General features: G+C 41.2%; 1 protein-coding gene across 2 annotated transcripts in view; it reads left to right on the top strand.

Annotated features, from left to right (window-relative positions):
• The window catches only part of NEK10 (NIMA related kinase 10), a 158941-nt gene that overhangs the window by 16107 nt on the left and 115427 nt on the right, over positions 1-27407 (top strand). For both annotated transcript variants that reach the window (XM_080673185.1, XM_080673186.1), the window contains exons 2-5: positions 12221-12334; positions 12618-12678; positions 20373-20503; positions 22167-22265. In XM_080673185.1, coding sequence (XP_080529311.1) covers positions 12258-12334; positions 12618-12678; positions 20373-20503; positions 22167-22265 — 368 coding nt within the window. In that variant the 5' untranslated portion in view covers positions 12221-12257. The remainder of the gene's footprint in view (positions 1-12220; positions 12335-12617; positions 12679-20372; positions 20504-22166; positions 22266-27407) is intronic.

The raw sequence follows: 27407 nt of genomic DNA, 5'->3' as shown, positions 1-27407 counted from the left end.
TATCACGACATTTAGTGTAGTGGGTTTAAATTGTACAATTTAGATTAATTACAGTCAGTTAGGTGATTTGACCATGGCTTGGATATCTTTCTCTGTCAGATGTGTTTATCCTGCGATTACCAAGCGATTGAAGGCAAACGAGCTGTGTGTCTCTGGGGACTTCTTTTAGAATTAACCCAGATTTCAGGTGACAATAGAAGATAGGAATTACATTTGAGAGTTTCTTTTTTTAATGGGTTAAAAAATTGATCAGAATTGTGATGATTTCTGTGCTTTACTGGGGCTGTAAACACCAAACCCATGTGGCTGTCCTGTGATGTATGGAAAGATATTATCTCTCCCACGGGAGATAGGATTTGGGTCCCAGGACTGAGGTACCAAGGAAAGATACCAAAAGTTTCTGTTGTTAAAGTAATATGCATTTTTAACCAATGGATGCAAGACACTGGGGGGCTGGGGGTGATGGTGAGGGTATGTGCCGGGGGTAGGGGAGGCTGGGGGAAGGTCAATGGGAAAAAAAAGGAGACATATGTACTACTATTTGTAATACTTTAAACAATAAAATTAAATTAAATAAAAAAGTAATATGCATTTGGATTTTACATATAAATTTTACATATAAATTTACATAAAATGTACTCCTAATTTTTTTCAGAACACACATACACACACACACACACACACACACACACATCATTTCAGCTTTTCCATTTAGAATCAGACAAAAGTCCATGTGAGCACAGTGTTCGTGTAGCAAGTATTGTAATCTCTTTGGCCTCATCTCATCTATGAAAGAAATGATAGAAAATGAGTGGTTTTCTATTTGTATTTTCAGCAGAAGAACGCTTTTCTCAAATGAAACTACACAGAACCCCAGTGAAGCAGGATTTGCTTGGGTTCATGCAAGTGGGGAGTCCATGCTCAGCCCTGCTTGACCACACCTCTCCCCTCCCAGGCCCACTCTCGCCCTCTCATGGTTGTCCTGGAATTGACAACACTCAGGCTGTGTGGTACTTGGGCAGTGCTTCTCAGAGCACCATCTAGGGTTGCTATGAAGACAGTTTTGTTATTTGAAAAGAAAGACTTCAATGGTCTAGACCCGAGGTCGGCAAACTCATTAGTCAACAGAGCCAAATATCAACAGTACAACAATTGAAATTTCTTTTGAGAGCCAAATTTTTAATTTTTTATTTATTTATGTCTTATTTGCAAAAAAGATAGACCTTTTTATTTCATGTTTTTCTGTTTAGACATGATGTTACTTTTTAAAAAAATTTCCTTATTCCCCCATTACCCCCCACCTCCCATTCATGCCCCCACCCCCCTGTTGTCTGTGTCCATTGATTAGGCTTACATGCATGCGTATAAGTCCTTTGGTTGATCTCTCCCCCTTACCCCCACCCTCCCCTACCTTCCCTGAGGTTTGACATTCTGATTGATGTTTATCTGTCTCTGGATCTATTTTTGTTCATCAGTTTATGTTGTTCATTATATTCCACAAATGAGTGAGATTATGTGATATTTATCTTTCTCTGCCTGGCTTATTTCACTTAGCATAATGCTCTTCATCTCCATCCATGTTGTTGCAAATGGTAAGAACTCCTTTTTTACCGCAGCGTAGTATTCCATTGTGTAGATGTACCACAGTTTTTTAATCCACTCATCTGCTGATGGGCGCTTAGGCTGTTTCCAAATCTTAGCTATGGTGAATTGTGCTGCAATGAACATAGGGGTGCATATATCCTTTCTGACTGGTGTTTCTAGTTTCTTGGGATATAGTCCTAGCAGTGGGATCACTGGGTCAAATGGGAGTTCCATTTTTAGTTTTTTGAGGAAACTCCATACTGTTCTCCACAGTGGCTGTACCAGTCTGCATTCCCACCAGCAGTGCAGGAGGGTTCCTTTTTCTCCGCATCCTCGCCAGCACTTGTCATTTGTTGATTTGTTGATGATAGCCATTCTGACAGGTGTGAGATGGTACCGCATTGTTGTTTTGATTTGCATCTCTCTGATGATTAGTGACTTTGAGCAGGTTTTCATATGTCTCTTGGCCTTCCTTCTGTCTTCTTTCGAAAAGTATCTATTTAGGTCCGTTGCCTATTTTTTGATTGGGTTGTTTATCTTCTTTTTGTTAAGCTGCATGAGTTCCCTATAAATGTTGGAGATTAAACCCTTATCATTGATATCATTGGCAAATATGTTCTCCCATGCAGTGGGCTTTCTTGTTGTTTTATTGATGGTCTCCTTTGCTGTGCAAAAGCTTTTTATTTTGATGTAGTCCCATTTTATTTTCTCTTTATTTTCCATTGCCCTAGGAGCAGTATCAGTGAAGAAATTGCTTCAGCATATGTCTGAGATTTCTCTGCCTGTGGATTCCTCTAGTATTTTTATGGTTTCTCGTCATATGTTTAAGTCCTTGATCCATTTTGAGTTTATTTTTGTGTATGGTGTAAGTTGGTGGTCTAGTTTGATTTTTTTTGCATGTATCTGTCCAATTTTCCCAACACCATTTATTGAAGAGACTGTCTTGACTCCATTGTATGTTCATGCCTCCTTTGTCAAATATTAATTGAGCGTAGTGGTTTGGGCCAATTTCTGGGTTCTATATTCTATTCCATTGATCTGTATGTCTATTCTTGTGCCAGTACCAGGCAGTTTTGAGAACAGTGGCTTTGTAATACAGCTTGAAATCTGGTATTGAGATCCCACCTACTTTGTTCTTCTTTCTCAGGATTGCTGTGGCTATTCGGGGTCTTTTTTATTCCAGATGAATTTTTGGAGAGTTCTTTCTAGGTCTGTGAAATATGCCATTAGTATTTTAATGGGGAATGCATTGAATCTATAGATTGCTTTGGGTAGTATGGACATTTTAATGATGTTGATTCTCCCAATCCATGAACATGGTATGTTCTTCCATCTGTTTACGTCTTCCTCTATCTCTTTTTTCAGTGTCCTGTAGTTTTCCGCGTATAGGTCTTTTACCTCCTTAGTTAAGTTTATTCCTAGGTATCTTAATTTTTTTGGTGTGATGGTAAATGGGATTGCTTTTTTAGTCTCTCTTTCTGTAAGTTCACTATTGGTGTATAGAAATGCCATAGATTTCTTGGCGTTAATTTTGTATCCTGCTACATTGCCGAATTCATTTATTAAGTCTATTAGTTTTTTGATGGAGCCTTTTGGGTTTTTTATGTAGAATATCATGTCATCTGCAAATAAGGACAGCTTTACTTCTTCTTTTCCAATTTGGATGCCTTTTATTTCTTCTTCTTGTCTAATTGCAATGGCTAATACTTCCAGTACTATGTCAAGCAGGAGTGGTGAGAGTGGGCATCCCTGTATTGTTCCTGTTCTTAGGGGAAATGGTTTTAGTTTTTGCCCATTGAGTATGATGTTAGCTGTGGGTTTCTCATATATAGCTTTTATGATGTTGAGGCATGATCCTTCTATTCCCACCTTGTTGAGAGTTTTTATCAAGAAAGGGTGTTGGATTTTGTCAGATGCTTTTTCTGCATCAATTGATATGACTATGTGATTTTTATCTCTCAATTTGTTTATGTGATGTATCACGTGTATTGATTTGTAGATATTGTACCATCCTTGCATTCCTGGGATAAATCCTACTTGGTCATGGTGTATGATCTTTCTGATGTAGTGCTGGATCTGATTTGCTAGAATATTGTTGAGGATTTTGGCATCTATGTTCATGAGGAATATTGGCCTGTAATTCTCTTTCATTGTGTTGTCTTTATCTGGTTTTAGTATAAGGGTGATGCTGGCTTCATAGAAGGAGCTTGGAAGTGTTCCTTCCTCTTGAATTTTTTGGAATAGTCTGAGGAGGATAGATTTTAGTTCTTCCTTGAATGTTTGGTAAAACTCCCCTGTGAAGCCATCTGGCCCCGGGCTTTTGTTAGCTGGAAGCTTTTTTTAAAAATTTTTATTTATTTATTTTTTTAATTGTGTGAAGTATTACAAATAGTAGTATATATGTCTCCTTTTTTTGTTTTTCCCATTGACCTCCCCCCGGCCTCCCCTTCCCCCCAGTACATACTGGAAGCTTTTTGATGACTGCTTCAATTTCTTCCATAGTTATTCGCCTATTGAGATGTTTAGATTCTTCCTGATTGAGTTTTGGAAGGTTATATTTTTCTAGGAATATGTCTATTTCCACCAGGTTGTCCAGTTTGTTGGAATAGAGTTGTTCATAGTATTTTTTAACAATCCTTTGTATTTCGGTAGGGTCTGTTGTTATTTCTCCTCTTTCATTTCTGACTTTGTTTATTTGGGTCCTCTCTCTTTGCTTCTTGGTGAGCCTGGCTAGAGGTTCATCAATCTTGTTTATCCTTTCAAAGAACCAGCTCTTGGTTTTGTTGATCTTTTGTATTGTTTTTTTGTTTTCAATGTAGTTTATCTCCGCTCTGATCTTTATTATTTCCTTCCTTCTGCTTACACTGGGCTTTTCTTGTTGCTCTCTTTCTAACGCTTTGAGTTGTAGGGTTAGGTAATTTATTACTATTGTTTCTTGTTTTTTTTTGCAGTATGCTTGTAGAGCTATGAACTTCCCTCTCAAGACTGCTTTCGCTGTGTCCCATAGATTTTGGATTGTAGTGTTTTCATTGTCATTTGTTGTCATGATGTTTTTTATTTCTTCTTTGATCTCTCTGGTAACCCAGTCATTGTTTAATAGCATGCTGTTTAGTCTCCATGTGTTTTGATTTTTTTGGATTGTTTTTATGGTAGTTGGTTTCCAGTTTTGTGCCACTGTGATCTGAGAAGATGCTTGATATGATTTCTATCTTCTTGAATTTGAAGAGACTTTGCCTATGACCCAACATATGGTCTATCTTTGAAAATGATCCATGTACACTTGAGAAGAATGTATATTCTGTGGCTTTGGGGTGAAATGTTCTGAAGATGTCAATTAATTCCATCTGGCCTAGTGAGTCATTTAGCATTGATGTTTCTTTGCTGATTTTTTTGTTTAGAGGATTTGTCCAATGGTGATAGTGGGTATTAAAGTCTCCTACTATGATTGTATTGCTGTCAGTCTCTCCTTTGATATCCTCCAGGATTTTTCTTTATGTATTTGGGTGCTCCTGTATTGGGTGCATATATGTTTACCAGGGTTATTTCTTCTTGTTGGATTGCTCCCTTTAGTATTATGAAGTGGCCTTCCTAATCTCTTGTTATATCCTTCACTTTGAGATCTAATTTGTCAGATATAAGTATTGCTACCCCAGCTTTTTTTCATTTCTGTTCGCCTGAAAAACCTTTTTCCATCCTTTCACCCTCAATCTGTATGCGTCTTTTTTTCTGAGGTGGGTTTCTTGTAGACAGCAGATATATGGGTCATGTTTTCTTATCCAATCCGTTACCCTATATCTTTTGATTGGGGTATTTAATCCATTTACATTTAAAGTTATCATTGATAGGTACTTATTTGTCGCCATTTTTATTCTTTACCCCTGTGTTCCTTCTTCGCTTCCTATTTCTTTTTTTTACAGCAGACCCTTCAGCATTTCTTGCATTGCTGGTTTGGTGGTAATAAATTCCCTTAGTCCTTTTTTTGTCTGTGAAGCTCCTGATTTCACCTTCAATTTTGATTGATAGCCTTGCTGGGTACAGTATTCTTGGATTCAGACCCTTCCTTTGCATGACTTTGTATATTTTATTCCATTCCCTTCTGGCCTGATGAATTTCTGTTGAGAAATCAGTTGCTAGTCTGATGGGGGTTCCTTTGTAGGTAACTTTCTGTCTCTCTCTGGCCGCTTTTAAGATTCTTACTTTGTCGTTGGTGTTTGCCAGTTTAATTATAATGTGCCTTGGCATCGGTCTTTTGGGGTTCATTTTGCTTGGGACTCTGTGAGCTTCTTGGATTTGTGTGGGTTTTTTCTTCCCTATATCAGGGAAGTTTTCTGCCATTATTTCTTCAAACAAGTTTTCTATTCCTTGCTCAGTTTCCTCTCCTTCTGGAACCCCTATTATGCGGATGTTGTTTTGTTTCGTGTTGTCCCAAAGTTCCCTTAGGCTTTGAGAGCCAAATTTTTTAAACTTAAACTTCTTCTAATGCCACTTCTTCAAAATAGACTCTCCCAGGCTGTGGTATTTTGTGGAAGAGCCACAATGAAGGGGCCAAAAAGCTGCATGTGGCTCTCGAGCCACGGTTTGCCAACCACGAGTCTAGGCCATTGCTATTTAGGTGGTCTCCAAACTGGTATGTTACTGGTCCATGAGGAGAGTGTTTAGGGATGTTCACAGCAATTTCACATTGCTACAACAATTTTTTTCCCCTCATTGATCTCATCTGGCCCATCCCCACCCTCTACCCCCAGGCCTTCACCACACTATTGTGTGTCCATAGGTTATGCATATATGCATGCAAGTTCTTTGGTTGGACTCTTCCCACCCACCTACCCTCTCCTGCCTTCCCTCTGAGGAGAGATTTTTAAAAAATATTCACCCAAGGATAGGCTTTTCTTGAATTTTTAGAGAGGGAGGAAGAGAGAGAAACATCAACATAAGAGAGAAGCATTGTTCAGTTGCCTCCTGTATGTGCCCAGGAATCAAACCTACAACCCTGCTGTGCACAGGATGATACTCCAACCAACGGAGCCACACCAGGCAGGTAGAGATTTTTGAACTAAAGTAATGACACAGGTTTTTAAAAAAATATTTTTTATTCACTCATTAATTTTTATTTAATTAATACAGGGTGAGGAAAAGTAAGTTTATAGGGAAAATAACACAACAATTAAGAAATAATAATACAAACATAAACTCTGTTTCATGTACTCACAACTGTAAAACCTTCTTTTGCCCCACCCTGTTATTGTTAGCCTCTCAGGTGTCTGGTGACTAAGGGAGGGCCAGTCCCTGGTCTTATGGGGTGACCAGGCAATTGCAATATTTCATGCATAAATTTGCAGTGTAGGGAGTTCAGGCTACCCTGGGGCACTGAGAAGGAGCACCAGGTTGGGAGGCCCTAATTCTAAAATTAAATAATTGTTAAAAAGCAAATAATTCACAAACTGGTAAAAAAAAAAAAATACCTTAAGCCACTTTTTCACAGATTCTGACAAGTATTTTTTGAGTTTTTACACTGTGTCATGCACTGTTCTAAGTGTTGTTCTGTGTGCTGGGGATATATTTGTGGATAAAACAGACACAATATCTGTCACATGGGGCTTATGATCTTGTGCAAGGAAACCAATACATGGACAAGTAGGTTTCAGATGTTGATGAGCTCCAGAAGGAAATCAGACACGGAGAGGTGGTAAAAGTGGGTGTGTGGGAATGAATATGTTGTAGAGATTGGTCAGGGGAGCCCTCACTGAGGAGGGGAAATCTTGAGCTGAGACCTGAATGACACGAGAGAGCCTGCCGGAGAACATGAGAGGGGAACAGCGAGTGGCAAGTGCCCAGGCTTTCAGGCAGGAATGAGGTTGGGAGAAAGCCAGCATGGCTGCAGTGGAGTAAGTGAGAGGGAAGGGAGAGGCTAGAAGCGCTCCGAGGTGAAAGTCATGGTTAGAAGCCAAGTGCAGCAGGGAAGGCCACAGGAAGGTTGTAAACTACAGAGTGGCAGGATCTGCTTCGCATTTTATTCATTTAGTATTAAAAAATAATTTTATTGATTTTAGAGAGTGAGGAAGGGAGAGGGATAGAGAGAGAGAAACATCAATGAGAGAGACCTCCTGCATGCCTCCCACTGAGGATCGAGCTGAAACCTGGCATGTGCCCTAATTGTGAATCCACCTGGGGACCTCTTGGTTCATGGGTCAACACTCAACCACTGAGCCACACCAGCCAGGCTGATTCACATTTTAAACCAATCCCATGGACTCCTGCAGATATAGAGGAGCAAGGGTGGAAACAGAGAGACTAGTGAGGAATGGTGCCAGTGGTCCAGACAAGAGCTGCAGTGGCTCGGAGTACAGAGCAATAGCAGTGGGAGTGGAGATGAGGGAAAGCTGACTGACTGGTCTTGGTGGTGGCTGGAATGTGGGAGGTGAAGGAGAAGGATGGAGAACATTGTCTAGACTAGCTGGGTGGTGCCAGTGACTAGATGAGGGCCCTATGATCTGGGGGTGGGGTTTAAGGGTTTTGTTTGGGGTGTATTAAATTTGGGATGCTTGTTAGACAACCAGGTGAGGACTGTGCATCGAAGAGCTCAGGATGGGGTTCGGGCTGACCGTATACATTTGGGGCTGCAAGAGATCCCTTAGGGAGAAGCGGGTAGATAGAGAAGAGAAGAGGGCCAGAGACCAAGCTGACTGCTAGGCCAACAAGGTCATGCTAGCATCTGGAGAGGTCAAGCAAAGGAGCAGGGACATGGGACTCATTAGTTGAGAGCTACTGCGGGAGGCTCGGGCTCAGCCTGTAGCCACAGTAAAGATTCTGTTCCCTCATCACCCACAGCTCCTCCACTGGAGTTGATGATCACAGTGGACGACATGGGCATTCCACCCACAGCCTCTTCCATCCCTTAGGCCTGTTTGTTTGTCCTGGGTATAGGCTTCAATGTTCTTTTGCTTCTAACAGCTAATTCCCATATCTCTTTTTTGGAGGACCCCCCTTCCCCAAGCTATCAGGGGCTCCTTAGTCCTCAGGCAGGAGTGCCTGGGAGAGATGACCTCTCTTGGTGGCCCCTAAGCAGTGACTGAAGGAGACAGGAGCACAAAAGCCCAGCTCCCTTCCCTCGGCCTTAGACAGCTCTGAGGCAGAGCCTGTACCCTGCAGCGTTCTCCTGGGAATCAGGCGGAAGCTACCCTCTGGAGAGCTCTTGCCTCAGCGAGCACCCTTGCTGGACCTGTCTTAGTAACACTTTTTCACTAAGCTGTGTCCTCTGGGCAACTTGGCTGAAGCTCTTGAAATGCTCTCCCCGCCACCAAGCCTGCCTCCTCGTCCCCGGCCCCATTCTGAGATTATAACTACTGGTATAGTGTCATCATTTAAAAAATAAAATAAAATTAGAGAACATATTTTAAAGCTTTCCCAAATTATCAAAGTTATTATTTTTTGGAACAGTTTATATATTAACAGCCATCAAGTGGAAAGGATTTGTTTTTTGTTTTTTTTTTAGTCATAAAGTCAATTGTCTGTTTCTACTGATTCTGATGGATTTGTTTACTGTTCAATTAAGTGAGACATTTCCAGGGATTTATTTATTTTCACTCTTCCAGCTCAGAGAGTAAATGCAAATCTTAAACTGATAAAACTATTAGCTGATTATTTCTTGTTCACATACTGGGTCAATGACATTACGGAGATTAAGCAGGGGAGTCAGATAGGTGTTTAGCAGGATTTGCCTGCCATGGATGTGATCTTTGGCAGAAGAAGCTGTGAGCTTTTCTACCCATTTTCATGTGCTAATCTCTGTATCTTTCATTCCCTACTTGTAAAACAGTCTGCAGCTATGGTCTGAGCAGGAATGGGAAGCCAAAGGGCCAGTGTGTCTATGTGGAATTTTCTCTCTGTCATTGAGGGAAAAGTAAAATTAGATTTTATTTATTTTGACTGGATTTCCATTTATTTTAGAACTTTTTGGGGTATTTTAATATCTGTCTATAAAAAGGACTTGGATCTTTTGCTTTAAGAAATGATTTTTTAAAAATATTTTTTTGATTTCAGAGAGGAAGGGAGAGGGGGAGAGAGATAGAAACATCAATGATGAGAGAAAATCACTGATCGGCTGCCTCCTGCACGCCACCCACTGGGGATGGAGCTTGCAACCTGGGCATGTGCCCTGACTGGGAATCGAACCGTGACTTCCTGGTTCATAGGTCAATGCTCAACCACTAAGCCACACCGGCCGGGCTTAAAGAATAATTTACAGACCATCCATTCTTCCTCTCTCCCACCCTCCCTCCCTCTTGCCTTTCTTTCCCCCTTCCCTTCTCTTCCCTTCCCTTCCCTTCCCTTCCCTTCCCTTCCCTTCCCTTCCCTTCCCTTCCCTTCCCTTCCCTTCCCTTCCCTTTCTTTTCTTTTTTCCCTCCCTCCTTCCCTCCCTCTCTCCCACCCTCCCACCCTCCCTCCTTCCCCTCTTTCCTTCCTCCCTGCCTTACTTTCTTTCTGAGTAAAGCCAATGCTAATTCAAGTCTCTAGCTGAATATCATACAAAACATACTTTAAACTTGCCAAGTGGGTTTTTCTTTGCTTGTGGTAGAATCACAAAATTGTGATAGCCTCTTTTACCTTCAACAGTTTTCTGTCTGAGATTAGACATAGTAAATAAATATCTGTTAAATGGATGAGTCCATAGTGTTATGTCCTAGGCCAGTGGTTGACAAACTCATTAGTCAACAGAGCCGCATGTGGCTCGCGAGCCACAGTTTGCTGACCACTGTCCTAGGCACAGTCCTAAAATATCAGTGATGTGTTTTTCTTGGTGTGCATCTGTGATGAGAGACTTGGCCTCCAATTAATTTCAGCTCAACTCTTTGTCACAAATATGACAACTATATTGGGAAAATAATTTTTAATTCCTTAACGGTCTGTACATTTCACAAAATTAAATTTTACTAGATTCTGTTGCCGTGGAACACCCATTGGCAATTCTTTTTGCCTCTAAATACTTCTGAAACACTTGGATGCTGACCATTGATTTCATAATACATCGAGGCATGCAGTTATAAGACAGTAATGCATGCTTTTTCATGCCTGAAAAACACACCGTGAAGTCAAGCTATGGCATTGAGGCACAGTGGAAACATTTGCATCCAGTCAAATTAAACTAATAGTATACTTAATTTTGTATTTGCTATAGAGTTGAAAGTCTGGGTATCTTCCACTTCCTTTTTGTTTCTATTCTGGAAACTAAAACAATTGAATGAGAAGTTTGTTAAGGGTTAAAAAAGCAAACAAATAAATTGTTCTATTTGTGAACTCATATTTTGAGTGGGAGTGAGAAATAGTACTAAAATTGATCTTGGAAAGTTGACAATGACCACAAAGCTTCATTCAGAAGACTGAAATGCCTATTGGGTTGTATTTTGAGGTGCATTCACCCACTTGTTAAAAGAACAAAATTCAACTGAGTAAAATTTAAAACTTTTTATTGGCTTTATTCAGCAGTTTATAAATTGGGCAGCAGCATCCAATCTAGCAGATAGAAAGGAGCTTTGAGTTGCTGTTCAAATAGAAAGACTTTTATAGGCAGAACGGAGCAGGAATGAGGAAGTTGTGCTAGGCAGAAAGCAGGCCGGCTATTGCAAGGTTGCTTTACCGAAAGGGGATGGTAGGAGTTTGTCAGGTAGGTTACCTAACTAACGCTGGTTTAAGTTTCCACTTCTGGGAGAGCTGAAATGTAATTAAGTCTTGGTTCAGTAATGTGGGGCTTAGCATAAGTGACTCCATTTTGGGCCTGTTGAATTGTTTTTAACAAGATGGTTGAGTGAGTTCAGGGCCTGTCCAACTGTTGCAGAAGAGCTTATGACTGGAACTGATCCACGTGGGGATTCAGGTGGCACTCAAACACTTTAGGAATTCTGGAAATCCAATGACATTTTGTTGCTCTAGACCAGGGGTCATCAAACTTTTTAAACAGGGGGCCAGTTCACTGTCCCTCAGACTGTTGGAGGGCCGGACTATAGTTTAAAAAAAAAAACTATGAACAAATTCCTATGCGCACTGCGGGCCCGGGACGAGTCGGCTGCTAAGCAGGACAGGCAGTGGCACCCGGTGGGCTGGATAAATGTCCTTGGCGGGCCACATGTGGCCCGCGGGCCGTAGTTTGAGGACACCTGCTAGACATTGCAATGCTTATTTGCAAGTGGATGAGGCTTTCTCTGGGACTCTTATGGACATGACCTGTGATGAGGGAGGAACCCCTAACTAGCAGCTATCGTCAAGGATACGTGTCAAGAAAGACAAGTAAGAAGGCATAATAGCATCAGTTGGGATGTAGGTATTTGCTTATAGATATACATATTTTAGAAACCCCAAATGAGGACATTTTTCCTGACACGCAGAACAATACTTATTGGAGCAATGGGTCAGAATGTTTGAAACCAAGGATGACTTAGAAAATATAGGCTCTGGAGTACTATAAACTATTCTCTAAATGTACCCAGAGGCCTTCAGATGAGAATAGTAAATGGTATTCATATTGACATTTTTTTGTTGCATATTTAAGTAAATGTTATAAGTGACTTTTGGCTGTATTAACTGAGAATATTTTGGAGCATCCAACCCAACTAAAGTTTTTCCCTCCGGTTTACTTTGAAAGGAATGCAATGTTAATTCTGGGGCGTTGACGTTTTACAATGCCTGATCAAGACAGAAAGGTGAAGACCACAGAAAAATCAACCGATAAAAAACAGCAAGGAATTACCACCACCAGGTAACCCCATACTGAGTCTTTGCTAATTATTAACTCAGGCAGTGGCCAGCAACTGGATTTAATAGGCTTCTGAGAAATAGCGTGGACCCTTGACCACTGCTACTCTGGGTTGCAGTGTTTACTGTACTGTGTGACCATTTGCAAAGTTCTGAAGGAAGTGTTTAGTGTGCCTATGTTTCCGTCCATAAAAGCAGGCCTCCAGGTGGCAGTGCCATCAGTGGGTGACATGCCTAGTTCACCTGGAGTCTTCTGCTGGCTGACATTGTGTTATTCTTTCTCCTAGGGACTATTCAGATCTTAAAAGACTTCGGTGCCTTTTGAACGTCCAATCAAGCAAACAACAGGTACGGTTTTCAAAGAAGGTGTGGACATCAATAAAAAGGAAATCACGTGTTTCTAAAGGGATCCATCCAACATCTTTCTGAATGATATGCCTACTTCTCTTTTTTCTTTTGCATATTTTGTCTTTCTTCACCCAGTTGTGTCTCTCATACCTGCCAAGACTTGGCATCCATAGTCTGTCTTTTCATTCTTCTCTCAGGCCTCGGACCTGCTCTATTCTATGCTTGTTTCCATGTGTCCTCATTACCAAAGCTCTCAGGTCTGGAAACAGCATGTCTTCTATTGAATGCCCAATGTTCAAGTCTTCAGAGCTTTGGGGCAAGTGATTTTTTCAAAACACTCTTCACCACATTTCCCTTCTTCTCCTCTTCACCCCTCTCATGCTGCGCACCTGCTACAACAACACTCTTGAGGATTGCTGCCAATTGTCTCTTACTGAAAAGAGGGGAGAGGAGTGAGTTTGGGCTATTTTTACAATAGTATTTTTATGTTTTTATTAGACAGAAAAAGGAATTTATCTGGACACATTTCTTTTTGGTTTTGCTTCTGTAAGACTTCGGAGAATCATGAGATTAAACGCCATCCCTGGAGGTTTGGGAAACAACCCAGCAATGCTAATAATAATAATAATAATAGAAGACACTTATTTAGCACTGTTAACTAGTAAATGGCTGGGATGGGACTTGACGGTGGTGGCATGGCCCCAAAGCCTGCTATGCTATTCCTGTTTCACTTGTTTAAGAGCTCATGTGGTGGTAACTCAACATCGATGGCGTTTGCTATATCAACCGAACTTTGCAGAGAACTACAGCATTTCTATCTATTTATTTTTAGCAGAGAATGACTTTCTAATGATTTGATGGCAAATAAAGGCCAAATAATGATAGTTCATTTTAGGGAACACTTACTATGTGCCTGATGCTTTTCCTGCCTTACCCTGCTTAACAACCAAAGCTCCCACTTCCACAGGTAAGGAGCCAGAAGCACAGAGAGGTTAGGTGACTTTCCCAAGATCACACAGACAGCTAATGGTAGAAGACAGATCTGAACTCAAACACGCCACCTCTGCAATGTGTGCCTCTAACCACTGAGATACATGTTAAATGACTTGGGAAATTAAATCATGTACCGTTAAAAAAGTAGTTGAGTAAGCTCTGATTTGGAGTAAATGTGGCCTTAAAACATTTTTTCTCCTATCACTTCCTTCTTCTCTGTTACTAATGCTACACCCTCACTCCCCTCGCAGTAACTCCTTTCTTTTCACCCACCGATTTCAGCAGTCACTCTTACCCTTTGTCTGTCCTGACACAGCTTAGTGTCCTTCTGGCTCACTGCTCACAACCTTCATGAATCATTGCCCCAAATCCAGCCCATTCTTTCTTAGTAAGGTGAGCAGGATGACTCAGCATGCAGTTTTGGTTGTAGTTCCCATTCTCTCTCACTGCAAGTTGTTACCATATTGTCAGACTTCTAGCTTTTCTTTCTATTCCTTTCTCCCGAATTTCTTACCTATTTCCAAGACTCAAATCTAGTGAGGCCACCTCCACAAAAAGCTTTCCCTTTACCTTCCATTCGAGAAGTAATTACGCCTCTCTCTTCTCAATGCACCATCTCTCACTCTTGTAGCATTATTTTCTCCATTGTTTTGGAAACTCTTGTCTATGCGTCTAATTTCCTGGCAAGATGATAGATTTCCCAATGCCAACAACTTTGACTTATGCCTCTGCTTCGCTGTATCCTCTATTCCGTGAATTCTTGGTCAGGTTTTGCCAAATTGAACTGTGTCTTAAGAATTGGGTTACCTCATGGGTGTGTATAACAACCCTCCAGCCGGGGTAAAAGAATCACCAGTGGTGGTTTTGGCAGTAGTTTTCCACCTTTGAAGCTCATGCTGCACTAGATCTATTGTGTCCCTTTCAACACCTGGCTGTTAATGAAAGTGAATTGAATAGTTTCCCTCCCACCAGTTTTAGAATTTGCAATCTGTTGTTTGACAAGTTCATATGGCTTATCTTTTTGTGAAATATTTCACATGTACAAAAATGTGTATTGTAATGTTTTAATTACTCAGAAAGCAGATGGTTCTGTGAAAAATAACTGCTCAACCATGTGAAGGTTCCCGAGGTTCACAAAATCCATTCCTAATTCTGTGTATAAAACTTACATTCATTTTAAATTCTAAAATAATAAATCTTATTCTGAACACCCTAATCTCCTTTCCATAAAATAGTGTAGAGGCATTTATAGGAGAAGAAAGAAATTGGAGGGAATAAATCAAGAATTTATTTATATCTTACTTGTTCCAGTAAGGAGGCTTATAAAGATACATCAAGTATGACAGTTTATCATTAATTAAACCAGGGCCAAGAAGAAAGAAAAACAAGGGTTATAGCAAAGTAGAGTCATAGGCAGAAATGCCCATCAAAATGTGTAAGTGGGCCACACACTGGTTCTGAGACTTAGAGTAGCAGTCAGTTTGAAAACAGAAACTTGGGATTAAGGCCCACTCACCTGAATTTGGTTCTAACAAGTCCTGGCCTGTTATTTGTAAATGGGCCAAGATGGCCAGTTAACCAGTTGAAGAGGAAATACACTTTGTGGGTTTGGGCAGAGAATTGCAAGAACTGAGTGTCCTTCTTCTGAATCTAATGAGCCCCACCACTTAACCTCGTTGCTTCCTGTGTTCCAGCGTCTGCCTTCGCTGTTGGTCCTGTTTGCTCTTCACCACATTAGCGTCTGCTGCTCCGTAGGAGGGTCCCACAGTGTGACAGAAGTGGGGGCAGACACACACTGAGGCAGATGTACACCTGCCTTCACCATAAGCAGGGTTAGAATGATCGTAACCCAGTGACGCCAAATAATTCCAGGAAAATAATTGCTCCAGGTTTGTTGCAACAAAGGGAAATTACAAAATTGGTTGGAGATTTCACCAGAGGTTTTCACAAATCTTTTTTTTTAAAAATATTTTCTATTGATTTTAGAGATGAAGGGAGAAGGAGAGAGAGATAGAAACATCAGTGATGAGAGAAAATAATTGATCATCTGCCTTCTGCACGCCCCACACTAGGGATCAAGCCCGCAACCTGGGCATATGGCCTGACTGGGAATTGAACCGTGACCTCCTGGTTCATAAGTCGACACTTAACCACTGAGCTACTTAGGCCAGGCCATTTTTCACAAATCCTGAAATAATCTGCCTAGAGCTGGAATTTCAGTACCCCCCACCCCCCCACACACACATACACACACATACTTTTAAAGCCATAGGGAGCTGAGAAATTGGTTTGCAATAAAAAATAGAATAAAGAAATTAATTATTGACAGGTCAGTTAAATGCCTTTGAAATAAAAGGTTTTATTGCAAATAAAACCTATGGAAAGAAAAAGTATAAGGTACAGTTCTTGTGGTCTCACAGACCAAGTGTAGGAAAGACAATTCTGGTACATGACAAGGCAGGACGAGAATCCTGCCTTGTGAATGGTACAGACGTGGGTACAGATTTTAAGGAGGATGGTTCTTGAAAAATGGGCTGTTTTTTTCATCGGCAGAATGGATGGGAAAGACATTCTAGGTGAAGTGAATAAGGAAAGAAAATAAGCATTGCAAAGCCAAATGGCGACTGGACATTTCTACTGGAAGCAGTGATAAATGAAGCTAGAAGAAGCTGTGCAGTATCTGACGGCCCATCTACAAATGCTGTCCTGGATCCATAAGCAACAGGGAATGTTGACCTTTCCAAGTAGAAGTTACATGATCAAAATTTTAGGAAGGCCCTTTGCTTTATTCTTGGCTCTCTTTCCTTTCCACTCGTATTATTCAAGTTGCCCAGGTAGCTTTCAGTTTCTATAGCACCCACAGTTTTTCTCTGCCTTCCAGCCTGTGTAAAAATCTGCCTAGAACACTCTGGATTACTCCTGGCATCCTGGTCCATGGCCCACCCTATTCTCTTTACTTTCCACCACAACAAACCCTTGTTCAGTAATTTTGCAGCATGTTCTTATGCTAGTTTAACCCCTTCCCCACCCTTATGGGTCTGCAATCTCCTTGAGGGCAGAGGCCATGGCCGTCCTGCTTACTTATACCCAGTGTCTCACACATCATCTGGCAAACAATGTGTCTGCAACAAACATGTGAATGGATGAACGTGGCTGGAGGTAATATACCAGATGAATCAGATTCGCAAGACACTGTGGACAAAGTGAGTATTCATTCAACAGTTTCACGTTTGAACACCTATGTGCCAGGCTGTGTGAGAGGTGCTGCCCTCGGGGGGGGGTCAAATTTGAGGAGGCCGATGTGTAAACTAGACATCACACTCAGCCGTGATAAGAGCTCCATGAGAGATCAGCACAGAATGCCACCAGGGAGGGAGCGAACAGCTCAACCAGGAAGGCTTGGGCAGGTGCACGCCAGGAGGCTGTTGGAGCTGCGCCCTGGAAGGTGATCTGGATTTATAGTTGCAGCACACGCCCAGGCATGGAATGGTCAAACATTACAGTGGTTCTGGGGTGGGTGACCAGTTTGATGTAGCCAGGACTTGGTGCATGGTTTTTTATTTTTTTGTTTATGCACTTATGTATTTATATTGTCTGGCCTTGTGGGTCCTTATTTTATTCTATGGTGGATTTGTCATCTAACACTGCATAGCAAATCAGTCCCAATCTTAGTGGTTTAAAGCAACAAAGGTCATTTATTGTCCCTCACCCATCTGTGGGTCATGAATTCAACGCAGCTTGTCCTGGCTCAGGTTTCTGATGGGGTTGCAGTCAGGTGTCAGCGAAGCTGTGGTCCTGTCAACATCCCTGGGGCTGGAGGACCCACTGCCAACATGACTCACTCCACGGGCTGACAAGGCCCTGCTGTTTGCTGGTGGAAGGCCTCTCCATAGGACTGTCTGTCTTCAGAGCACGGAGTCTGGGGAGGCCCTCCAGAGCGAGTCGCCTGACATGTTGAAAGAAACAATCATATTTGCCAATGCTATTTCCGATAAGGGTTTAATCTCCAAAATTTACAGAGAACTCATACAACTCAACAAAAGGAAGATAAACAATACAATAAAAAAATGGGCAAAGGACCTAAATAGAAACTTTCAAAAGAGGATATACAGAAGGCCGAGAGACATATGAAAACATGCTCAAAGTCACTAATCATCAGAGAGATGCAAATCAAAACAACAATGAGATACAATCTCACACCTGTCAGAATGGCTATTATCAACAAATCAACATATGACAAGTGCTGGTGAGGATGCGGAGAAAAAGGAACCCTCGTGCACTGCTGGTGAGAATGCAGACTGGTGCAGCCACTGTGGAAGACAGTATGGAGTTTCCTCAAAAAACTAAAAATGGAACTCCCATTTGACCCAGTAATCTCACTTCTAGGACTATATCCCAAGAAACTAGAAACACCAATCAGAAAGGATATATGCACCCCTATGTTCATAGCAGCACAATTTACAATAGCTAAGATTTGGAAACAACCTAAGTGCCCATCAGCAGATGAGTGGATTAGAAAACTGTGGTACATCTACACAATGGAATACTATGCTGCTATGAAAAAGAAGGAACTTTTACCATTTGCAACAGCATGGATGGATCTGGCAAGCATTATGCTAAGCGAAATAAGCCAGTCAGAGAAAGATAAATATCACACGATTTTACTCATATGTGGGATATAATGATCAACATAAACTGATGAACAAAAATAGATCCAGAGACAAATGGCAGGGAAGGTGGGGGGGTTAGAGATCAACCAAAGGACTTGTATGGATGCATATTAGCATAACCAATGGACACAGACACTGGGGGGGGGGGCTTGCTCTTGGGGGTAGGAATGGCTGTGGGGGGGTCAATCGGGGGAAAAGGAGACATATGTAAAACTTTAGACAATTAAAAAAAAGAAAAGAAAAGAAACAATCCTGTCCTTTCAAATACTGTGAAAGGTGATGATGCTGGACTGGAAGACAGGGATGGAACAGTATGAAGGAGACCTCTGAAAAGCACATGGGCTGTCTCAAGAGAGTGTTTCTCCTCCTTGGAGATAAGTGGGTGTTGGAGGATTGAGCACCGTGAAGAGGGAGGGCGATTGTCTAGATCTGAATCTCAGCTCTGTCCTTTGCTAGCTGTGTGACCCTTAGGCAAGTCACTTCGCCCCTCTGTGCCTCAGTTTTCTCATCTGAAAATGGTATTTACCTCAGTGGGGCCAATCCACAGCCACCACAAGACACAACATCCTGTTTTACAGGATGAAAGATTTATATTACTATTTTGAGAGAATTCAACTGGGACTAGCATATGATGAAGAAGGATTCTGAGTTTTTTACAATATTCTCATTATAATGCATTGTTTCATAAGCTGACTGCCTTATAGGAAGTCAGACATTTTGTTTGGATAAGGAAATGATGTCTTTATGCAGATTTCCATCAAATACTTTGATGGAATAAGATAAGCACAACATATTATAGCTTTATTTGCTAATTATGGTATGTAGAATGAAACAATTTACTGAAAATTGGATCCTTTACCCTGTTATATTACGCTCTACTTACCTAATACATAGTAATTCAGCTAATTATAGAACATCCCTTGTTTGTACTTTGGGAAGAATAGGCTATTTGTTTGCACTATGCTCAGCTTCACTGTGGTACAAAAACAATTCTCAAGATTATCCCACTTGTAGGTAAATATTAGTAAATGAAACTATTTGAATGCTGATAACTTGAGAATTTATTATGTAAGTGATTACCAGATCATGTTGTAAATGGAGCATGCTCAAGTTGTTGTGGTTGATTTAAGCACATTTTACTTTTCTTATGGTGAATTATATAATACTAGAGGCCCAATACACAAAAATTTGTGCAAGAGTAGGCCTTCCTTCCCCCTGGCTGCTGGCACTGGCTTCCCTCTAGCACCCGGGACTGGGCTTCCTTCCTCTGGCCACCAGCAGGCACCCAGGACCCAGGCTGGCTTCCTTCCGGCCCTGGCTACATCAGGAAGGATGTCCGGAATGACGTCCAGAAGACGTCTGGTCTAATTAGAGTATTACCCTTTTATTATTATAGATAATTTCATGATGTTAAGACTAATTAAAAGTGATAGAATCTTCTTTACCTTTATATCCATTGCACCAGGCAAGTAGTGTTGTATGATTGGTAAATGTTGAAGGATGGATGGATGGATGGATGGATGGAATGAACAAATGATGACTTTCAGTTTGGGGCTCCACTCTCTATACAAGAGTGTTCTATAGACCCTGAAACTCCCCATCCTGGTTGCACATTTGAATCACCTGAGAAACTTCAAAATATCCTAATGCCCAGGCCTTGTGCAGACCTGTGTCCCAGCACTGTTTGAGGTGGGGGGATCCGGCATTGGACCGAAACAGGCCAGTTCCTGCTTACTTCCAGCTGACACTTGAAACAAAGGAGACTGAAAATGCATAAATAACTGTAAGATATGACAGGAGGTGTGACGAGCTATGAAGGAAAACGAAGCAGTCTGAGATAGAAAGAGTAAATGGTGTTTAAGTCAATGGTCTTCAATCTCTGAAAACCCCTCCATTGGGCATGGCTATCATGTTAACTATTGGTTTGAAGAAAGACTCGTTCCCTTCCCCCCGCCCCTCCCCCTTTTGGTTACTTTCTTTATCCTGGGCTGAATTGTTATCCTCACGTACTCTGTGCTTCTATTTCTGTAGCTTCCAGCCATTACCTTCGATAGTGCCCAAAATAGCATGACGAAGTCTGAGCCCGCCATCAAGGCGGGTGGACACAGAGCTCGAGGTCAATGGCACGAGTCCACCGAAGCTGTTGAACTTGAAAATTTTAGGTAAGAAATCCAGGATCTCTCTGGCCTTTAGCAACCTATTCTAATTAGCTCAAAGCTTTATGTAAGTTTATCAAGGGAGCTGAAATTTAAAATCCATTTCAAAATTTACCATGAGGATTCTTAATAATTTTTTTGTCAGTGCCTAAACAATTCCCAGAAATAGGGTGTGAATTTACAGGCTTACTGGCTGCCGGTGAAACTGACTGGGAGCTTCGGGACACTTTGGTGACACGCAATTGGCATTTGCTCCGTGAGGAAGTGGCTCCACGGTGTTGACCCTTTGAGGCCGATTCCAAGCTTTGTCTTCAGCGTGGTGTGTCCATAGCTCGCCAGCAATGAGGAGAAATAAAATAATCCATGACCATGAACAGATGTGGTGGCTAAAGACCATGGTTGTCCAACCAACAGAGCTTTTCAGATGAAGGGCTTGCACCTCACCTTTAACACTGACTGTGTCAGCCCTTGTTTGTCTCTCCTGTCGCCATGCAGAGCTTCTAGAAGCTGTATGTTCCCATGGCCACTCCCCTCCCAGGAGCTGGTTCTGTCAGTTTTAGAGTGCACGAAGGTCATTTGGCACTAAGTGCCACGTAAGTAGTGAGTGACATGAAATGTCAACATGAATATTCTAGAAGGATCATTTATTTATTTGGCCTAGATTTTGTTTCCTCGTCATTTTATGACAGTGAATTTAGTAGTTCACAAAAGTCACATGATGTTACAAGTTCATATATTTAAAATATAGTTTTAGTGAGGGACACTAAATTCTTTAAAAATGGTTACATATTCAGTCTACCAGTGTCCATGTACTAAGACAGCATTATAACCCTCGCCTGCTGAGGGTAGGGACTCACTGTCCACTGTTATCTGCGAAGGCAGACAGTACAGTACAGTTGGCCATTTAAGGGTCCAGAGATTGCCTTTGAGGTGGTATGTTTATGTGATCACAGCTTATTAGGCCTAGATCTTAAAGCTGGTCTACTTTAACACTGCACAAAAATGTACTATAGCTTCTGTAGCAATGTGACCCTTTTGCACATTTATCGCTTATCTTCTCCCAGTTCTAAAGTGTAATGCCTGGGATATTTTTTTTTTTTTTTTTTTACCTCTGATGGCTGTAATACCAGAAAAAAGAAGCTGGAGCTGGACTTTGTTAAACACACACACACACACACACACACACACACACACACACACACACAATCAGCAACCAAAAACTCTCACTATCTACAAGGAAATATGTGTGACAACCCCTGGGGTTAATAGCTATAGTAGCCATCGAGATCACAGTGGGTAGAGAAGTGAAGGGAGGAATTCTCTAAGTACTGCTCAGCTGTCTAAATAATGTGCCCCAATCATTCTTTCCACATACTCATCTCCTTCCTCTGACCAATTTTAGCTGTTAAGTGTTTGTAGGGCATAAGTTAGTTAATGTGATAAAATGAAATATATGTGCCTGCCTGTGATCTTAATATTAACTTTATAACTGCATTATAACTGCATTTCTATTTCCTATTTTTAATAACTGATACTTGCCTTTGGCAATATATTAAAATCCAAGAATCCCTGAATGTTTGCATGAATACAGGTGATCATTCTTTGGTAACTTTGCGGCATCCTAAATAATTTTTTGTTATGAAATACTTTTCTGTTTGTTTCATCTCAGTATAAACTACAAGAATGAGAGGAATTTCAGCAAACATCCCCAGCATCAACTATTTCAGGAGATCTTTACAGCATTGGTGAAAAATAGGCTCATATGCAGGTAAGATTGTCCCAGGAAAGAGAGACATTTAGCCAAGAATGGCATATTTTACATGTCTCCAGCATATGGTTTAAAGTTGTTTACAAGACTTAATATAACATACATAAAGGATAAAACAGAGCAAAGGCCATTTAGAAGGAGATGAATAAACAGGCATTGCACATGATCTCATTGAGATTACTCTGGTTAGGTACCGAAGTTGCTGAATTTAATGATAAATATGGTAAAATGAGAAAGGCAAGCTACACTGTTTTCCTTAGTCTGAGTTTGGATACTCAGGCGGAGATTATGGTCTGGTCCTTATGAGGGAGATGTCAGGTAACACAGGGCAACATCCTCACAGTGCACTTCTGTAGACTATACAGGGACTGATTACGTGGGCTGCCCAGCCTGGACCTTGGAGAAGGGGTGAATGTGTGACATCCACTCACAGCCCGATGACGACCTGTCATCCCAGGACCAAATCAAATGCTCTTTCCTTTGCTCCCCTTTGTCTTCACACAGGTGCAGTGTGGGACTACAGAGAAGGAACAGTTAGCCAGTTCTCTAGGTTCTCTCTCTCGAGTCTCAGGGGGTTTTGGTGAGCCACTGCTGCTGGATTGCAGTCAGGATTGAGTTTTTTCTCAAGTTCCTGTTCTGGGCTGCTGGAAGGAGGCTCCCAACACTTGGTCGTGGTAGGACCTGGTCTTCTACTCTGCCCAGGAGGCCCAGACCCTCTCTCCCCCCTCCCCCCCGCCCCACAGCACTGGCTGAAAAGACACCTATGAAAACTTTACATCTTCCCCACCACTCGAGACTTGATTGAGATATCTGATTCTGTCCCAGTGAGATGAGAAAAAAATACTGCTATAAAATAGGAGAGATAGTAGTAATTTAATGCCTTGATTGAAAGAAAACTCTGACTTGGTCCAGTGTAATAGCTGACTTTAAGTAGAACATCATCCCAATGGGTCCTCCATGATGAATCAGCTACTGAATGCATGCCTAAGTGGTGGCCTAATGCTTGGATCTGTTGGAGGGGTTATTTAGTATTGAGTATTTAAGTACTGGGCAGTGACTGCTAAGTATGTTGATTTACTATAAAGCAATCGAGGATTGGGACAGCATCTGTCATACTTTTGTACTTGATTTAAGCAGAGGATTATTAGACTGACTCAGATGACACAGAAGTCTAGAATCTTGATGATGGTCATGTAATTAGGTCAGCACTCAATTCTTGACAATATATGCAAAGATCATTGAAAGATTAATGAACATTACAAAGGACCTGAAGTTGTCCTGGGTTATTTCTTCTTGAGCTTGAACAGAGTAGAATAATGATTAGTAGCAGAAAAATTATGCCTGAAATGGTATTAGAAAAATGAAGTTCTTTAATTTGTTTTGAAGGCAACTATCATGGATTCTTCAAGGGATGATTAGGAGGCTATTTCTCAGGTTGGTACTTTGGAAAAGGGAGCAGATTTTCCTGTATTAAAGCTGTAGAGACCTCTCTGTGTCCCTACACTGAAGGCACTAGATACAGATATTGTTATGGAAAATGATTGGGCAAGGGTTGGCATCCAACAGTTGAAAAAGATCTTAACAATTCTGAAGTCAAGATATCTCTTGTCAGGACCTTTCCAACTTCTTAGTGATTAATGAGGCATCTTATATTGGATGGTGTTACTGGTTTGCAATATGAGCAGTCCCTGGAAATCTTCAAACCAGGAAAGGATGATTATAGACCTCTTTGCTTTCATAGTATGAGAAGGAATTTGGGAATGTTAAACATTAAGAACATCCTTTTACATCATCCTTTGGCTGCTGACAGATTGGTATGTTCAGTTCTATTCTAAAAGCAGGGTTGGGTAAAAGGTCTAAAGGTCTATTGTTTTTCAGACCATATAACCTTGCTAAGTTGGGCAGACTACTCTTTTGTCCTTTTCTCTCTAACTTTAGATTTATAGAAGAATTAAATCACAGGGCCGTAATTCTTTTCTGGTATGGCTTCCCATGCCCTTTCTTTGTGAACATCAGACTTAATGTTGACTGGAGGGCCTGGATTCAATTCAATAAACAAATTGTTGAGCATCTACTATGTGCAAGAAAGAGAAACAGAGCAAATGGTGGAGAAGGAAGAGGGGGTGAAAATACAGAGATGAATAAGATGCGTGGTCCCTTTTTTCTAGGGACTCAGAGTCTACTTTGGTCAGCAAAACAGTTATTTTCTATCACCTATAAGGGAACATATGGCAAATATAAATGTGTATATGAAGACACCAAAGGCTGCAGGGTCTGGACTTTGGTCCATTTCTGGTTGTAGACATGATTGGCATATTCAGGATGTTATGCCATTCACTTTTATCCTGAGAATATGGCTGATTGGGAGCTTAATCTCATCTGTGGAGTGTGAGCTCTTCCAACTCCTCTCCCTATTTATGCCCAATTGATGTTGTTCCTCTTCTATTCCACCCTCCCCAACTTCAGTCAACCCCTATCCCCCACTTCTGGATACCTCACTTCTGGGTTTTTTTCCTAAGATTGACCTGTGATACTCCCTTGTTCTCAGAAATGACATTGTGAGGCAGCCTCTGAAATGAAACAGGACTTGTTAATCCAGAGTCAGATAAGGTAACACTGTAAACACCTCATGGTAGATCTCAAAGGGTAAGTGAAAGTGTGGCCTCTGAATCTAAGGTTACTGCTGGTTACACATGGTAATGAATCCCTATGTGGGCAGAGTATGGGAGCAAATTTTGATCTCCCAACTTTTATTTCTGCCATAACATCATTTGTAGACTCTGCTGTTACTAAACAAACCTACCTCTTCTTATCTTATCTGGAGGAAATTGCAAAGAAAGCACAAAGAGTGCTTGGTATCCAAGATAAGGTTCTGAGGTTCTGTAGAGAAGTACAAGTTGTCACAAAATGGACATATTTCCCAGTAAACTGACCACTTATAAAATTGACCTCTACTCAAATATCTCTTCTGTGTATCTGTTCCTCTGAGCTCCCTCTCTGTTGGTTCATTCCTTGCTGATTGCCAGACAATGCAAATGTAACATAACCTACTTGTGAAGTGAACTTGTGAATCTGGCTAAAGATGTAGAGTGTTAGGAAGTTACTGAAAGTAACTTTGAATTGAAGAAGAGAGTGTTAACAAGGAAGATGATAAGATGGGACTTTAAATAAACATATTTTAAATAGCAAAGAGTAGGAGATGCCATTAGGAAAAACTGATGAATCTTTCTAACATATTTGCAAAAATGAACCTCTTAATGCTGCAAAAGTCAAAAGTGAAGTCAAGGGTATTGGATCACCTTATACAATTTTGCCAGAAAGAGCGTGCCAAAGAGGTCAGCAGAATCTGTTCTTGCTTTTTTTCTACTTGTTAGATTAGAGTTACAATTATAATATTTAAATGGAATCTTGCCTCTGCTATTTATTGTGAAATTTGATGCTATTTTAAGGTGGGTTCATTTAACTGGCTTTTTTCTGATACAATTATTCTAGAATTGCCAGGATAGCCCCTTTTTCTAACATATTTGCAAACATGAACCTCTTTATGCTGTAACTTTTATAGAGGTGAATATAACCCAGATTTAATTCCAGTTAAAAGAGACCCAACTGATTCATTTAGCATGATCTTTTCTGTCCAAAAATGCAGTCACTTTTCTGATAAGAACAAGTTGGTATCATTATTTTACATCACATTTCCTGAAATACTTTCTACAAATTTGAAATATTTTGGAAATGAGTTTGTAGGGAGTCTAGCTTGGGAAGGTTATATTTACATTCTATACAAGAGCTCAAGAACTGCTTGAACTAGGGGAACACATACGGCCCAAACATCACAATCTTGTTAGAAATGCTATTAGAAGTGTTCTGGGAACTTCACAGACACTCCTCACCAAAAGGATCTATGTAGTTATTTGTTTACTCATCAGACCTTTGTGCCCATGTCCACTCTTGGGCATATGTCTGATGCAGGTGACTCTTCCTTTGAACTTTTCCTGATCCCCAGCATTAGCTATCCAGACCCTGTCACAGGAGGTTAGAGGAGAGGACTAGAAGTTAGGATGCAGGAGCAATCTCTTCAGTGTCTTGATTGGAGTCTTAAAATATACAAAATTGATGGAGAGATGCTTTTTCTGGGATTCTATCTCACCAGGGAGTAGAGAGGCCATTAGGGGCCTTGGAAGGCTTCCTCCTGGCCTAGGAAAAGAGAAGCCTGGTCACCTTGGTCAAGTCTACCAGATCGTTCTAACCTCCCCAGAGAGGTCTCTAAATCAGCCCATAAGTTGGATAAATGTAAAGGTTCATTAAGGTCCCCCAAAGTCTCAGGATTGGGTCTTTAGGCACTTAAAAACATTCTAACGGCCAGGGTAACCCTCCAGTTCCTTAGCTGGTTGATACAGTTCTTGAGATCTCGTTCCTTCTTGGCCTCATCTCTCTCTCTCTCTCTCTTTCTTTTTAAAAATATATTTTTATTGATTTCAGAGAGGAAGGGAGAGGGAGAGAGAGAGAGAGAGAGAGAGAGAGAGAGAGAGAGAGAGAGAAACATCAATGATGAGAGAGAGAATCATTGATTGACTGCCTCCTGCATGCCCCCTCCTGGGGATCGAGCCTGTAACCCAAGCATGTGCCCTTCAGTCCACAGGCCAATGCTCCAACCAATGAGCCAAACTAGCTAGGGCTTGGCCTCATCTCTTGATCCTTCCCGTAGCATCCTTTGGGCTCACCAAGGTCAGAGTGAACCACTCATTGTTTTTGGAACGTTATGACTCTCACTTCTGAGCCTTGGCCCATGCTCATCCTCACCTGAAGAATGTTGCCCCCACATCTTCTCCTTTCTGGCTGTTCTGGCCCCTCGGCTGGCTGTCCCCCTCCTCTCCCTTCCATGGCCCTGGGCCTGAGTTCCTCACCACTATGAGCTATGCTTCTAAAGAACAGGGCTTGGTTTTTTTTTTTATCCCCAACCCAAGCCATTGACACTAGTTTTATCACAGAGCATGGGGCCTGAGAGTCTTCATAAAGTGGAACTTCTTTGCATTAAATTGTTTTGATCACTTTAAAATTTTTTGAAAAATACAGAATATTATAAAAAATGAAAATGTACTCTTTATATCATTCTTAGAAATACCTACTTTAACTCTTACTATA

Source organism: Plecotus auritus (genome assembly GCF_963455305.1).
Source record: "Plecotus auritus genome assembly, chromosome: 6".
In the NCBI taxonomy this organism is placed as follows: Eukaryota; Metazoa; Chordata; class Mammalia; order Chiroptera; family Vespertilionidae; genus Plecotus; species Plecotus auritus.
Note: the sequence above shows the minus strand (reverse complement) of the source record. Positions and strands in the feature narration are given on the sequence as shown.